Source organism: Miniopterus schreibersii (genome assembly GCF_964146895.1).
Source record: "Miniopterus schreibersii genome assembly, chromosome: 6".
Taxonomy (NCBI): domain Eukaryota; kingdom Metazoa; phylum Chordata; class Mammalia; order Chiroptera; family Miniopteridae; genus Miniopterus; species Miniopterus schreibersii.
Window position 1 is genome coordinate 90,278,202 of NC_138107.1, and position 13,769 is coordinate 90,291,970.

At 60.0% G+C, this 13,769-nt stretch overlaps 1 protein-coding gene across 1 annotated transcript; it reads right to left on the reverse strand.

The window, feature by feature from the left end:
- Nucleotides 1-388: 388 nt before the first annotated feature.
- Nucleotides 389-8,235, reverse strand: DACT2 (dishevelled binding antagonist of beta catenin 2). The gene is made up of 4 exons (XM_081140810.1): nucleotides 7,968-8,235; nucleotides 4,155-4,287; nucleotides 3,554-3,817; nucleotides 389-2,720 (listed from the first exon to the last, which is right to left on the reverse strand). The coding sequence occupies exons 1-4, from the start codon at nucleotides 8,202-8,204 to the stop codon at nucleotides 1,108-1,110; spliced, it is 2,247 nt and encodes a 748-aa protein (XP_080996936.1). The 5' UTR covers nucleotides 8,205-8,235; the 3' UTR covers nucleotides 389-1,107.
- Nucleotides 8,236-13,769: the final 5,534 nt, after the last annotated feature.

Consider the following 13,769-nt stretch of genomic DNA (forward strand, 5'->3'; position numbering starts at 1 on the left):
CCCCCAGAAACCTCAGCCGGTGCAGGTCACGTCTTAGTGCTAAACGTTACCGACTCTTAAAATGTTCATCTCCTCACGCTGACTCCTGGACTGGCTGTTCACGAGAATACCTAGCTGATGCCTCCAAGCGTGCACACGCCTACACATCTAGTATTCTGGGTGTTTTCCTTAGTCCTCCGTCCGAAGTTCCTGGGGGGCGGGAGTGAGGGGTCCAGTCCCCCTGAGGGCCCAGGAGTAACACTCACTCCCCTTCTTTCCCGGGCCTCCGGCCCCAGGACAAGCTTCAGAACATCCGGGAAAAGCTGCTCAGCAGGCAGCCTCCCTGGAAACCGGCCTTCCCTCTGGGAAAGTGGAGACATTTTCCTTGACCAATAAACACCCACAAAAGTTATCTTTCAAAACACTTTATGCTCTGCTCAAGTGTCTTGGGACCAGAGTCTGGGCTGTGCTCCCGGGAGCTGCGTTTTCCCCCCTCGGGTAAGAGCGCCCCAAGGATGGGGGTAGGGGGTCTGCTGAGCACCTACTACGCGCCCAGCAGGGAGACAGGAGGCGCGAGAGTAACGGAAAGGAGACGTGTCCCTGTGACCTGTGACGGCGGCGGAGCCATCTGCACGCTTCGTCACGTGAGGTTAACGTGGGACTCACGGTCCAGCCTGTTTTCCGCACCCAGTCTGGCCACTGAGCCCCGAGGAAGGCTTTGCAGGGACCGGGAGCAAAACAGAGGTGACAACCCCACTGACAACAGACACCGGGGAGCCAGGTGGGAATCTGTAAGTTTTCGGGGCGGCTTGTAAGACCCCGCATCTCGGGGTTCTCCGTGGATGTCCCCGAGGCTCAGGCACCCGCGGGCCCAGCCAGGGCACATGCTCCTCGCCTCCTCTCCTGAGATGGTGGCAACTTTTGCAACTGAGCCTTCAGAGAACAGACTCGCAACAGCACAGAACCCAGGTCTGCATGTGAAACTGGTGGACACGCCGGCTCTGTCCTCAGGCCTGGGAGGGCCCCTTTGTGCCTGTCACAGGCCCTCAGCCCTGGCTCCTCAGGATGCCTTCTCCCGGAACTCGGTCACTTTGCCAGGCCTTGGGGGCTCTGGCCGCTCCCTGGGGCTCACACCAGGGTCATGACCTTCAGGGCACCCGGCTGGCACCTGCGGATTTTTTTCTTCAGGGCCTTGGAGGCCTTGACTCGACACAGCTCGGGCACCGGGGGCAGGGGCGGCCGGGTGCCGGTGGGGGCCCGTGGGGGCTGCTGGGGGGCCACCCCAGGCCAGGCCGGATGGCCCCCAGTGCCCCGGACCCCGCCCTCCGTGTCGCTGCCACCTGACTCCCTGTCCCCGAAGCGGTTGGCGGTGTGGTCGCTGGCCCCGTCCTCGCTGGACTCGGCGATGGTGGAGTGAAACAGGGAGGCGCACTCGGCCGAGCGCTCGGAGCCGCCAGACTCGCTCCTGGCCTGGGGGTCCCGGCGGGGCGGCCTGGGCCTGGCCCGGGTGCTCACAGACCTCGGTCCACCCCCTCTCCTGGTGGCCAGCCTTGGGGGCCCCAGACCAGGGCCCTGGGCACTGGCCCGGGCTGAGATCTCCACGGAGGACTGCCATCTGCGCTGCCTCCGCCGGGCCTCCCCGCCCTCGGCCAAGGCGGGGGCTGCTTCTGAGGGGAACAGGGCCTGGGCAGACGCCCTGTGACCTTCCCTGCAGGCCACCAGCAGGGGGACAAGGAAGGGCACGGGGTAGAGGCTGGACTCAGAGCAGGAGCGGCCGGGAGCCTCCCTGGCCTGGGGGGGCCTCCTCCTGAGTCCAGCACCCCATGCGGGGGGCAGCCGGGGGGCTATGAGGGCGCCCCAGGGTGGGGGCTGCCTCCCCAACCTTGGTGCCTTGTCGCTGGTCCCCCTCCCGATCTTCACTGCCTTTGTCGTGGGGTGGCCCCTTCTCTGGCCCATTGGGGCAGCTCTGCTGGCAACAGAGTGGGGGTGGACACAGGGCCCTGGGCCCATCCTGGTGGGTGACCTGGCTTTGCCCTCCCAGCTGGCAGGAGTGGCCTGTGGAGCCCGGGACTCAATGCCCATCTGAGGGGAGCCCAGAATGGTCCCCGAACAGATGCAGCTACTGAAAGGCTTCTGTCCCTCCTCTGGCAGGCTGCTGGGGGGCGGGGGACTCACAAGGGGTGCAGGTCCCCGCTGTGGGAGGCTGTCCCCACCCGTGGCCCTTCTCTGAGCCCCACCTCCTATGTTTGTTCTTCTTGGGGGGCAGTTCAGCCCCTCTGGGTGACTCTCAGTCTCTGCTCTCTGGGATACGGACACCTCACATCCAGGGGGTCCCTGCTCACCCACACTGCCTCTTGGGGGGTTCCCTTGGCCCCGAAGTCCAAGCAGCCTGTCTATATAGGCCTGGGCTGGGCCAGGCTCAAGGGTCGGTCCAGTCGGGGTTGAGCTTGGACCTGAGGGGCTAGGAAGGGACTTGCTCAGGGGCGGCGGGTGGCTGTCCCTCTGTGCAGCCTCCTTGGGCAGAGCAAAGAGGGGGCTCTGTAAAGCCACCGCATGCAGGGGGCTGGGGTACAGGTACACCTCCCGGCCACCCCTGGACACCAGGTCACGCTGGTATTTGGGGTCCAGCACGTGGGGTGGGAGGCCCATCCCGTGGCAGAGAAGGGACACGGCCGTGGACGTGGTGTCTGCGCTGGCCACCGGGAGGCCCACCTCAGCCGGTAGGACTCTTTCAAGGTCACCTGGGCACGAGAAAAATGAAGGGGTACAGGAATAAGGGAAGCGGCACCTCGGTCTTGTTCCATTTCACAGCCACATCCCCACGCGAAGGTCTGCTCCTCCAGGGGCCCCCTGTCCCCCCATGGGTGTGGCCGCCTGGACGCCCGCGACCGTGGAAGGACACGGCATCGGGGAGGCCCTGCGTGCACACGGCCCGCTCACCGGTCCCAGCCCTTCCTCTCACAGGGACAGCCTAGAAGATAAACCCTAGACTCCAAATGTGTGGGCTTGGATCCGGGGACGCCCAGAAAGGCAGACCTTCCCTGAGGACAAGGGGAACTGTGGGGACGCTGGCCCAGGAAAGACCGAACGGTTTCACTGAACAGGGTCTCGTGCCGGAAATAAAAGGCGCGGGGACAGTGCTGGCTTTAGGAACAGCCTGGAGGATGACAAAGCTCCTTCCCTGGCCCAGCGAGGGCCCGGGCGTGACCTGGGTGCTCCAGGCCCACAGCCAACACGGTTCCCACGTCCCTGAGTGCGGACACCAGGCAGGCTGTGTGAGGGTTTGGGAAGGATATTTTTTGAAACTTTCTGATATTCATTTTAAGTAAGAAAAAATCCTTTTTATTACAACAGCCCTGCTCTAATGAGCGAAAGTGGGCGTTTGACTCCTACCTCCACCCAGAACCCCAAACACCTACGGGGCGTGTGGGCTGTGCCTGCCAGGCGGGCGCCGCACCCCTCAGGCTCCCTGCTGTGCTCAGCACCGCACTGCCTGGGTAGGACTCGGGTGGGGTCCTCGCCCACCGCTGTCCCCCCGGCGGGGATGGGGCCTCCCGCCCTGCCCGGCTCTTACCTGTGGACACTGGCCGCGGCCGGGCCGTGCCTCGCAGTGGCTGGTCTGTGCCATCCTCAGGGGCCGGGAGTCCCCACGTGGGCAGGGGGGCCCCACACATGGTGGTTTCATCGGCGGACCAGGGCCGGCAGTCCCCCGCGCTGGTCCTGGCCTTGGGGTTGGTGGTCAGCAAAGTGCCCAGGGAGGAGGACAGGCGGTCGCTGCACACGGACGTGCAGGAGGTGGACAGGGAGCAGGAGCCTCCGTCGCTCAGCTCGTAGAAGCCTGGGCGGGTGGACAGAGGCGGTCAGTGCGGGCGTGTGCTCGGCGTGCGAGTGCGTGTGAGTGCGTGTGTATCTGTGTGGTGTGTATATGGGCGGGCGTGCTGTTCATGTGTGTCTGAGTGCATTTATGTGTGCGAGTGCGCACACGTGTGTATGTGTGGGGTGTACATATAGGTGTATGTGGTGTGAGTGTGTACATGTGCGACGTGTATGGTGTATGTATATGCGCACACATGTGGCATGTATGTGTGCATGCGTGTACGTGTTTGTACATGTGGACATGTGTGCATATCCGTGTGGTATACATGCGTGAGTGTGTGTCTCTGTGTGGCGTGTACCCGAGCTGGGCCGGCTGTCACTGTCCAGGCCCTCAGAGGATGTCCTGAGCACGTCCAGCTGCAGTTCACTGATCTGCTGGTCCAGTTGGTCCAAGTGGGTTTTCAGGCCGACGTCCTGGCGTCGTAACCGGTTCTGGGAAGGGAAAGAGCACAGATGCTGGGACTCCATGTGCCGCTCCCACTGTGCACACAGTTTAAACCCCGCGGCCCCACGGGGGACAGCTTCTCCTCGCCCCCGAGAAGCAATCGGACTCCGCTGGGAGGAAGGAAAGCCTGCTGGCCTCTCCCACCTCCAGCAGGCTTCCTCCCTAGTGCAGACTTCTTGTCCGCAACTTTCACCTGGACACTCTCCATGAGGACACAGAGTGATGCCGCGATGAGTGAGATCAGGATCAGACGGCACAGAACCCCCCCCGGCAGGCACCGCACGCGGTATTCCCATCTGCTGTTTTTACTTCTCTGCAAGAATGTTTTTCCCGAGCTCCTGGATGGACCTCGGGTCTGGCACCAGTGTCCCGTGCTCTGCCACACAGCCGTCCCCAGCCCGTGGCACCTGGAGAGCTGGCCGTTGACTTTTCAAGGGGATGGAACGTCCCCAGGAGAGAGAACAGGCCCCTTTCTGCATAGTCTAACCCCATACTGGACGGTCACAGGCTTGTAGGCTCTGGCGGGGGGCCTGCAAGACAGGAGGGGGCCAGCTCTGCCTGTAATAAGGCAGCTTGAAAACCTGCCTGAGACCTTCCAGCTCAGCGGCTCCCAGCTCGCTCTGCCCTGGAGGCTCTGCATCTCCCGGCCTCGGCTTCCCCGCTCTGCACTGGGTGGGTCACTGTGGGTATCAACCACACATGTATGTATATTATATAGAATATGCATAGCATGTAAATGTGTGTATTCTATAATACACATATAACGTACGCATGTGGTTAGTGCTATTGCACATATACATACGTGCACACACATCAGTAAGTGCACGGGAGCTACTTGTCCTGAGTGTTGACTAAACGCCAATTTCCTTCTTTCAATTATAAAACATCACAGTTTTCAAGGCCCGCCAAGTATGCTTCTTGTTTTGATTAACAGTTAAGTTTAAGGGAAATAATTAATGAATGTAATTATGTGGTTCGTCCTGATTAAGAAAATGATTAATTGTGCTTCAGTTTTGTCTAGGAAATGAGGGAACCCCCGAGCCCAAATTACAGGCTCAGGAAATTGCTCCAGGGATCTCACTGCTGGGAGAAGGCGGCCACGCTCGCCCCGTTCAGAGGACTAGGTGGGCAGCGCCCGACACTCGAGGCCATCGCGCCCGAGTCCACTGTCCTCGGGACCCGACACCAAGAGGGAAGGCCGCCGCCTGTTGGCTTTGTCTGTGCCGGTCAGCACACGGGCGGCCCGGCCTTCTCAGTCCCGCGGGCAGATTCCGAGGACAAAGGCGGGAAATGCCCCAACGTTCGGGATCCGAGGTGGCATCTAAGACACCTCCGTCTTTCCTTGAAAGCTGAGAATCTGAAAAGGAAACATTTCACGCCTGAGCTCCTGCAGGTGGGTACATGTCATTTTCTCACTTGTCTGGGGGTCACAGGTTAGCCTTGCGGATAATGAACAGGAGAGACCCCCACACAGAAGCCCTCAGGGCCCCTCCGCCGGCTGCCTGGCCCTCGCTGTGACCTTGAGCCCTCCCTGTGACCTTGAGCTCACTCCTTCCCTGAGGGTCCAGGAAGCAAGCTCATCGTCCCAGGGAAATCGGGGCGTGACCTCTACAGCTGCGGCCCGACCCGCAGCGGGTCCTGCCCCACGTGTTGTGCAACTGCCCCTGGTGCTCTTAGGACAAGTCGCGACCAGCAAAGTCAACTACCGGGGAATTCCTCAGGGTGAGATCTCACCGCAGGCCCCAGTCTGGTTTCATCTCCCGCCTCCTGGTGGGAGACGGAACCTCGGACTCCGGGGCATCCCCGTCTTTCCACATCAGGAACGGGGTGGCAGCCACCTCGGGGGCTGACGGATCTCCCTGAGACTAAGCAGGTGAGCACAGGCTGCCCAGGCCGGGGCGACTGCTTGGGTCGGAGGTCATGGCTTCAGGAGCCCAGACACCTACCACAGGGGACTGGTAAATACTGAAATCCCTGTGTTAAAATCACAGTCTCTCACTGCCCAGCCACACGGGGGAGGCACCCTCTGCGACTCCTGTGATTTCAGACGCAGTCCCTGGGTGCGGGAAGGTGCCGTAAGCCGTCCCAACCCCAGGAGCCTTCAGCTCGTTCTTTCCCGGGAAACCCTGTGGGATAAAGGGGCTGTGGTCAGATAACCCTCTTCCTGCCTTCACACCCGAGCAGGGGCACGGGGGGGCCGGTTAGCAGGGGTGACTGAGGTGAGTGGCCAGTGAACACAGGTCTCTGGCCGTACCCTGCACCAGGGGTCACTCCTAGCGTTTCCCTGTAAGAAAAACGTAGACGTGCGAGGGGCCGAGCTGACGTCACACACGCTCGGTCCTTCCTCCTTTGATCCCATAACCCGTTCCAAGAGCAACGCTGGGAGACCAAGTCTGCGTGTTCCTTCTGGTCCCCACATTAAAAAAGTCTAAACAAAAGAACCCGTTTGATGGTCCCTTCCAAAGGCTACTAGTAATTAGAGGCTGCACTCGCAGGTCCGATTGGTGCGACTGAAGCGAAGTTAATCATCAGCTTGCCCCTGCCCCCTCGGCAGAGCACTTCCCCGCAGCTCCCCCAGAGCCCCTGCCTGCTGCGCCCCGACACCCACCCCTGTGCGCCCCCCCCAGCTCGCGTGTGAGGTAAGACGCGTCCGGAGCAAACACAACCCAAGCACGTGCCGGGGCAGATACACTGGGAGGCGGGGGGGACAAGGCGGGGGGCCCTCAGTGACCCGCCCCCGCCCGCCCTGGTGCAGCTGCTGGACGCAGACAAGGGAGGCTGCAGAGCCGGGAGCCTGCGGGGAGGCCACAGCCCCACACAGGCCGCCTGCTGCTTGGATCCCCCGCAGCGAGCGAGTCCGCGGGGAGCTCCTGCGGCTGCTTTGTACAGACAGAAACTTTTAAACAGGACGGATTTGAATTTCTGATGAAAAATCCGCTTGGAGTAATCGAGTTCACTTCCTTACAGAAATCTCTATAGAGCCTGTTCTTCTTTAAAAAAATACCGTCATAGGCAGACACCCTTTTGAGTTGTTTCCCATACACAAAATGAAACCACCCAGCCCGTTAATACCAGAGGGGCCCCCACCCCGGCGTCTTCATCCGTAGAAAGGAACTGGCTTGGGGAGGGTAAGGCTGAGGCCCAGGCCTGTGCGCTCAGAGGACACACCTCCTCCTGCAGGTCGGGGCCCCATCAGATGCGGGCTTTCCCCATTGACACGACTCCATTCAGCCTCAGCACATTCCTGGGGACCCTTGGGGTGCCCTTTGCCGCCGGGGCCTCCATCCCTGATCCCAGAGCAGGGAGGAGCGGGCGCGGGGACCTGAACCCAGAGCAGGGAGGAGCGGGCGCGGGGACCTGATCCCAGGAAGGCTCCAGCCCCGGGCGGACACCGGTTCAAAGCTTTCTTACGGGACAGCTTGAAACCCAAACCCACAGGAATGCGCCCCGTGCCCGGGCCGGAGCAGAGCCTGTGCGGGGCGCGGGCCCGGCTGCTTCCCGGATCCCGCGGGGCCCCCGCGCCTCCGCGTCCTGCTCCTTTGGAACCCAAACCCCAGAGGTCGCCCCTCGGCCGGTGGCAGGGCCGCCTGCACCTGGACCGGGGCCCCGCGCCCCCGCGCCCCCGCGCCCCCGCGCCCCCGCGCCCCCGCGCCCCCGCGCTCCTTACCAGCTGCTCCTGCAGCGCCGCCAGCGCCGCCTCCAGCCGCAGCTCGTGGGCCCCGGGCCCGCGGGGGGCACCGGGCGCGGGCGCGGGCTGCATGGCCAGGGCGCCCCGCACGCGCGCCTGCTGCCGGGCACGCAGCCCCTGCAGCTCGTGCAGCCCCGCGAGCGCCGCGAGCAGCCGGGCGCCCACCCGGCGGCGGTCCCAGCCCGCGGGCCCCGCCGAGCCGCCCGGTGCCCACATCCCGCTCCAGCCTCCGGGAACCTCCGGGAACCTCCGGCTGTGCGCGAGGCCTCCTGCGCCGCCCCTCGCGCCCCGCCCGCAGGTCGCCTAGGTGGGGAGGGACCTATCGGTGGCCGGGAGGGCGGCGTTTGCACACGCCCCGGGGTCACAGCGGCCGCCCCCGCCCTCCCCGTGGGCTGAGCCCCGCGCCCGGGACCTTGGGTGGGTCCTGGGACCCTCCGAGGGGGCTGAAGGGGAAGGGGGAGCCGGGGGGGAGCGGGAAGGAGGGAAAGTGGACCAAACATGGTGAAAAGTTTAACTTTTTAAAAATAGATACATTCTTGCAACTGTATCACATTGTCAGAGCTGTGTTACCACTAAAAACAGATCCGTTTGAAAAACATTTTACCCGTTTTCCTAATGTGTATCTGTACTTCGGAAACCTCAGCTTGTCTTTTTAAAAATAATTGAGATATAACTGGCATACCACGATTCCTTTGTTTAAAGTGTACAATTTTTACAGTATATTTGCAAAACTGTGTGTTACTGGCAACACCAGGGGACCTCGATTCTTGTCATCTTGAAGGAAAAATTTAAATCAAGAGACAAAGTGTAGCAAAGCAAGGGAGAGTTTACTGGCCGTGTGGAAATACACCCAGATGGGACCGAGGGGGCACCTCAGAGGGAGGGCGTCTGGTCAGTCACCGAGCTCAGTATTTACCGTCTGTCTTCCTGGACTTCCCCCCTCCTGTCCCCTCAGCTCCCCTCCCGCTTAACCACCTGCGCACCTGCTAGGCCACTGGAACTGGTGACCTATGTGGCTGAACAACGTCCTGAGATTGAATCAGAGATATGATGACCGTAAGTCTGGGTATGGTGAAGCCTGCTTCGGCTTAAACGTTTTACCTGAGGCCCTGCCGATGTGCAGGAATGCAGGTGGATACCCTACCCCCTTTCTCTCCCTTCACCTGCCCCGGCTCATGTCTAACTAGCTACCTATCCTGACACAGCTATCACCACAATCAGTCTTAGAACATCAGAGCAGCCCTGTGCCCATCAGCAGTCACCCCCCCCCCCCCCGGCTGCCCCATCACTGAGCTGTCCGCCCTGGACATTGGACCTACATAGTCATATGATAGGTGGTCTCCTCCGGCTGGCTGCTTTCACTGAGCGTGTTTCAAGGCTTGCCCGTGTTGTAGGGTGGATCAGCCCTCTGTTCCTTCTTTACTGGTAAGTAGTATTCCCTCGCGTGAAAAGGCCACTTTTATTTATCCACTTGTTTGGTGTTGCACACCCGGGTTGTGGGCACTTTCTGGCCGTTATGAATGATGCCGCAGGGGCACTCACGTACTTACTAGTTACCACGGACGTGTGTTCTCATTTCTCTCAGGCCTCCACCTGAGAGTGGGATTGCCGGGCCATAGGTAACTCCACATTTAACTTTTTGCAAAACTGCCAAACTGCTTTCTAAAGTGGCCAAACCACCTTGCCGCCCACCAGCGCCGTGTGAAGGTCCTGCTTTCTCCATGTCTGTGCCAACCTTGGTCATTTGGGTTCTGGCCATCCCAGTGGGCGTGAGGTGGTACCTCGCTGTGATTTCGATAGGCGTTCCCCCGATGGCTAGTGATCTGATGGTTGCCCTTACAGGAGGAGATTCGGACACAGACGCGCACAGAGGGGTAACCGCGTGAGGACGCAGGGAGAGGACGGCTGTTGACTACACCCACTGCCGACACCTGCTGCACAGAGCTCCTGGACACAGGTCAACACTGCGTCAGCCCTGTCATTCCTCGCTCTAAACCCCGCCATGGCTCCCAGCCCCACTCAGAGAAAGGCCACATATGCCAAGGTGAGGCTCTCGGCCGGACGGCCCCTCCTCCATCTGACCCTCCCGGCTCCTCCCGTCTGCCTCCTCCGGGCCCTGCCTCAGCCTCACCTGACTGCACAGTCCACCCCGGCTCAGTCTCCTTCAGCTTCTCAAATGCCCAGGACCTTTGCACGTGCTGTGCCCTCCACCTGGAAGGCTCTCAGGCTGGACTTCTGCTTGGCGATCTCCCTCCCTTCCTCACATCTTTTTTCCAGGTCTCACCTTTTTCACTGGGTCTGTCTTGACCCTGCGGTGCTCCTGGGCCTCTCACCACTTAAAAAATTTTTTTTCTCAGGCTATCACCTTCTAGTACTCTCCATAGTCTGCCTTTTTATTATGATTATCCCTCGTGCGTCTCCCCCACTAGATGGAAAACTGGGTGAGATTAGAGATCTTTGTCTCTAAGTAAACGGATGTGCCCTGACTGGGAATGGGACTGTGACCTCCTGTTTCATAGGTCTGCGCTCAACCGCTGAGCCACGCCCGGCCGGGCAGGTTCAGTGACGTTTCATTGTGAACTGATGTTTCTTTGAACTTCACCTGGGAAAGTGCTGTGGCGGGTGACTGTCCTCTCCAACAAGATGCTTAGAGAACCCTATTTCTACACTGCCCTTGCCTTTACTCAATCACTCCTCATCATTTAAAAGATTTAAAAATATAGGCCTAGCCGGGCGTGGCTCAGCAGTTGAGCATCGACCTAGGATCCAGGCGATCGGGGTTCGATTCCCGGTCAGGGCACATGCCCGGGTTGTTGGCTGCAGCCAATCAATGACTCTCTCATCATTGATTTTTCTATCTCTATCTCTCCCTCTCCTTTCCTCTATCTGAAATAAATATATATTAAAAAAAAAAAAAGATTTAAAAATATATATGTTTTTATTGATTTCAGAGAGAGGAAGGGAGAGGGAGAGAGAGAGAAACATCCATGATGAGAGTCATTGATCAGCTGCCTCCTGCAGGCCCCCGCTGCAGCTGGCAGGACACCGTGGAGGTTACAGGCAGGACGCCCGTGTCATTGGCAGGTGCACCGAGGAGTCTTCACCAACAGCCCAGGAGCCTCAGTCTTCTCTCCACCGGCTGTGAGTTAGAGGAACACCTGGGAGGCTTCTAGAAAAAGACCAGTGGGAACCGGACCCTCCCCTCCTCGGACTCTGCGCACGGGAGGAGCCTCCGCCTCCGTCAAGTTTGCCTCTCTCCAGGTGATGCAGATGCACAGGGACCTGGGGAACCCTTGCTGGGGTCACACCTGTGGGGGTCAAAGTTATTGCCAAGGTCGGGCACCAGGCTCACGTGTCCCCCTTTCAGTTCCAACCTGCAGGTTGACTCCTGCTCAGGGAACAGCAGGGGCCTCGGGCGAGGTCAGGGGCCTGTGTTCACCCCCGGAAGGTGCCCCCCTGTGTGTGTCTGTGTGTCATGGACGAGGGTCTCGGGGCACTGGGTGCCTGGAGATGCGGTTCAGTTCTTGGTCTGGCTCACTTAGCGGGCGGTTAAAAGCCGACAAGCTCATTAGCGTTGGTCTTCAGTGTTGCAGTGCCCGGGGCTCCGGGCAGAGGGGAGCTGTTTTACTAACCAAACAAGATGCTAAGTCCTGGCAGGTGCTCTCAGAGGGCGTCTCCCACAATCGCAGCTCACGGCTTAACTCCACCGGGAAGCTGTGGACGGACCGTAGGCTTCCCTTTGGGTACGGAGCCCAGCAGACGCGGCGCTCCGATCGGTGGAGGTTCTGGCCGCCGCATCTCACCACCACCCTCTCCTTGCCGCTTCGGGGAAATGCGAGCTCCCAGGCAGCGACAGGCCGCGGGAATGAACGATGCTTCAGGGCAGAAGCCCTCACATTTCCCAGGGTTCCCACAGATGGTGGTGATCTGCTTTCTCCTTCAAGATCATAAAGAAATTATTTTAAGATTAGAAAAGGCTCGATGTGGCCCAGTGGTTGAGCGTCGACCAGGAGGTCACGGTTCAAGTCTGGGCTCGATCCCTAGTGGGGGGCATTTGGGAGGCAGCCGATCGATGACTCTCTCATCACTGATGTTTCTCTCTCTCTCTCCCTCTCCCTCCCTTCTCTGAGATCAGTTAAAAAAACATATTTAAAAACACACAAAAGGGTTGCATCAGCACTATGGGTCATGAGCCAGCCGCAGGCATTACGTGGATTAAGCCGGGTGAGCTGGCTTTGAGTCTCGGCCATGACACTGCTTAGTGGGGGGGACGCTGGGCCCTTGGTGCCTCAGTTTCTGTATCTAAACCGGTCCCCAAACAGGGACACCCCTCCCAGAGTGGCTGGAAAAATAAATGACTCCATGTGTGTGGCGTCCTCAGAGCGAGGCCTGACTTTGCAAACACTCAGTGAACAGTAGCTGTGACTGGCCACGCTGGGATAGTGGACATGCTCCCACTGTCCCTGAGAGGTTTAAAACCGTGGTGGTGAGACACGGGCCACACTCCTGCGAGGGCTCAGTCTGTGCTGGTCCCGATGGCTCTCACGTCAGAACACAGGTGAGAACACAGAGAACACCTGTCCCCCGAGCTGTCGACGGCACAGGACACGAGGCCACCGAGCTACCAAAACCCACACAGGGCCTGTCAGCGGAGGCTCATCTGAGCAGGAGAATCTTCTGAAGAGGGAGCTTTGCTTGTTGTTGAGAGCCCCGCTTGGAGGGAGGTGACACAGAAAGTGGGACATCGGGAGGAGCGGGGTGACCTGGAGGAAGGCCATGGAGTCCCTCAGGTGTCTCCTAAAGCCGGCTTCACCCTTGCCCTTGGGAAGGTGTGGGTATGAGCTGAGCACTTGCTGCAATGACTGGGGTCGAATAACAGATTTTAAACATGTTCTTTATTATGATTTAATTTCCAAAAGTAGGGATAACAGTGAACAATCAGAGCGTTGACTGCAGTGGGCATTTTTGCTTACATAAAAAATGAAACAGCCCGGCCGGCATGGCTCAGTGGTTGAATGTCGGCCTATGAACCAGGAGGCCACAGGCCCGGGGTGTGGGCTCGAACCCCAGCAGGGGGCCTGCGGGAGGCGGCCGACTGATGACTCTCATCACTGGTGTCCCTCTCTCTCCCTCTCCCTTCCTCTCTCTGAAATCAATAAAGACATATTAAAAAAGTTTTTTTTAAAAAAAATATGTCTATTACCATGAGTAATTGAGTAAAGGCGAGGGCAATGTAGAAATAGGGTCCTGTCCTGGGGCCGCCTTCTGTGCCGGCCCTTCCCTGGGTCTGGGCCTCAGAGACCCTGGTCACATTTATAGTCTCCCCCCTGACACAGTCACAGTGCCCGTGGGAAGGGCTCCGTGTGCACAGAGACGCCGTGTGTGCAGACAGGCGGCCGCTGCCCCCGAGGCGGGATGAAGGATGGTCGGGGTCCGCCCCGGGCCTCCGCTCAGCCTCCAAGGAGGAGTCGGGACGGCCTTCCGGGCGGGATGGCGCAGGCGAGGGCAGGAGGTGTGAGAGCGCCGCTGGGGCCGGGGAGAGGCTGGGCGTGGCTCATGCTCAAGGCCAAAGTGTCCGTTCCAGATGGGAGCCGGGAAAGCGCGCAGGGCGTGGAGTCGGCGAGGGACGTGCTGAGTGACAGGGTGCCTTCTGTTGTGATACTAGTGTCAGCTCTGAGCCAAGGACACCAGGACAAGGGGGTGAGGCGAGGACGGGGTCGGAGCCCGCCAAGGTGCTGAGGGTCCTGCCGGCGTGTCCTGGCCGTGCCTGGCAGCTGTCTG

Bases quoted from the DNA above. Each gene is read 5' to 3' on its own strand.
- DACT2 (XM_081140810.1), bottom strand. From the start codon at position 8,204: ATGTGGGCACCGGGCGGCTCGGCGGGGCCCGCGGGCTGGGACCGCCGC. The intron at 4,288-7,967 runs GTAAGGAGCGCG...TTCCCTTCCCAG, and splicing joins CGGCGCTGCAGGAGCAGCTG to AACCGGTTACGACGCCAGGA. The intron at 3,818-4,154 runs GTACACGCCACA...CCACCCGCCCAG, and splicing joins TGACAGCCGGCCCAGCTCGG to GCTTCTACGAGCTGAGCGAC.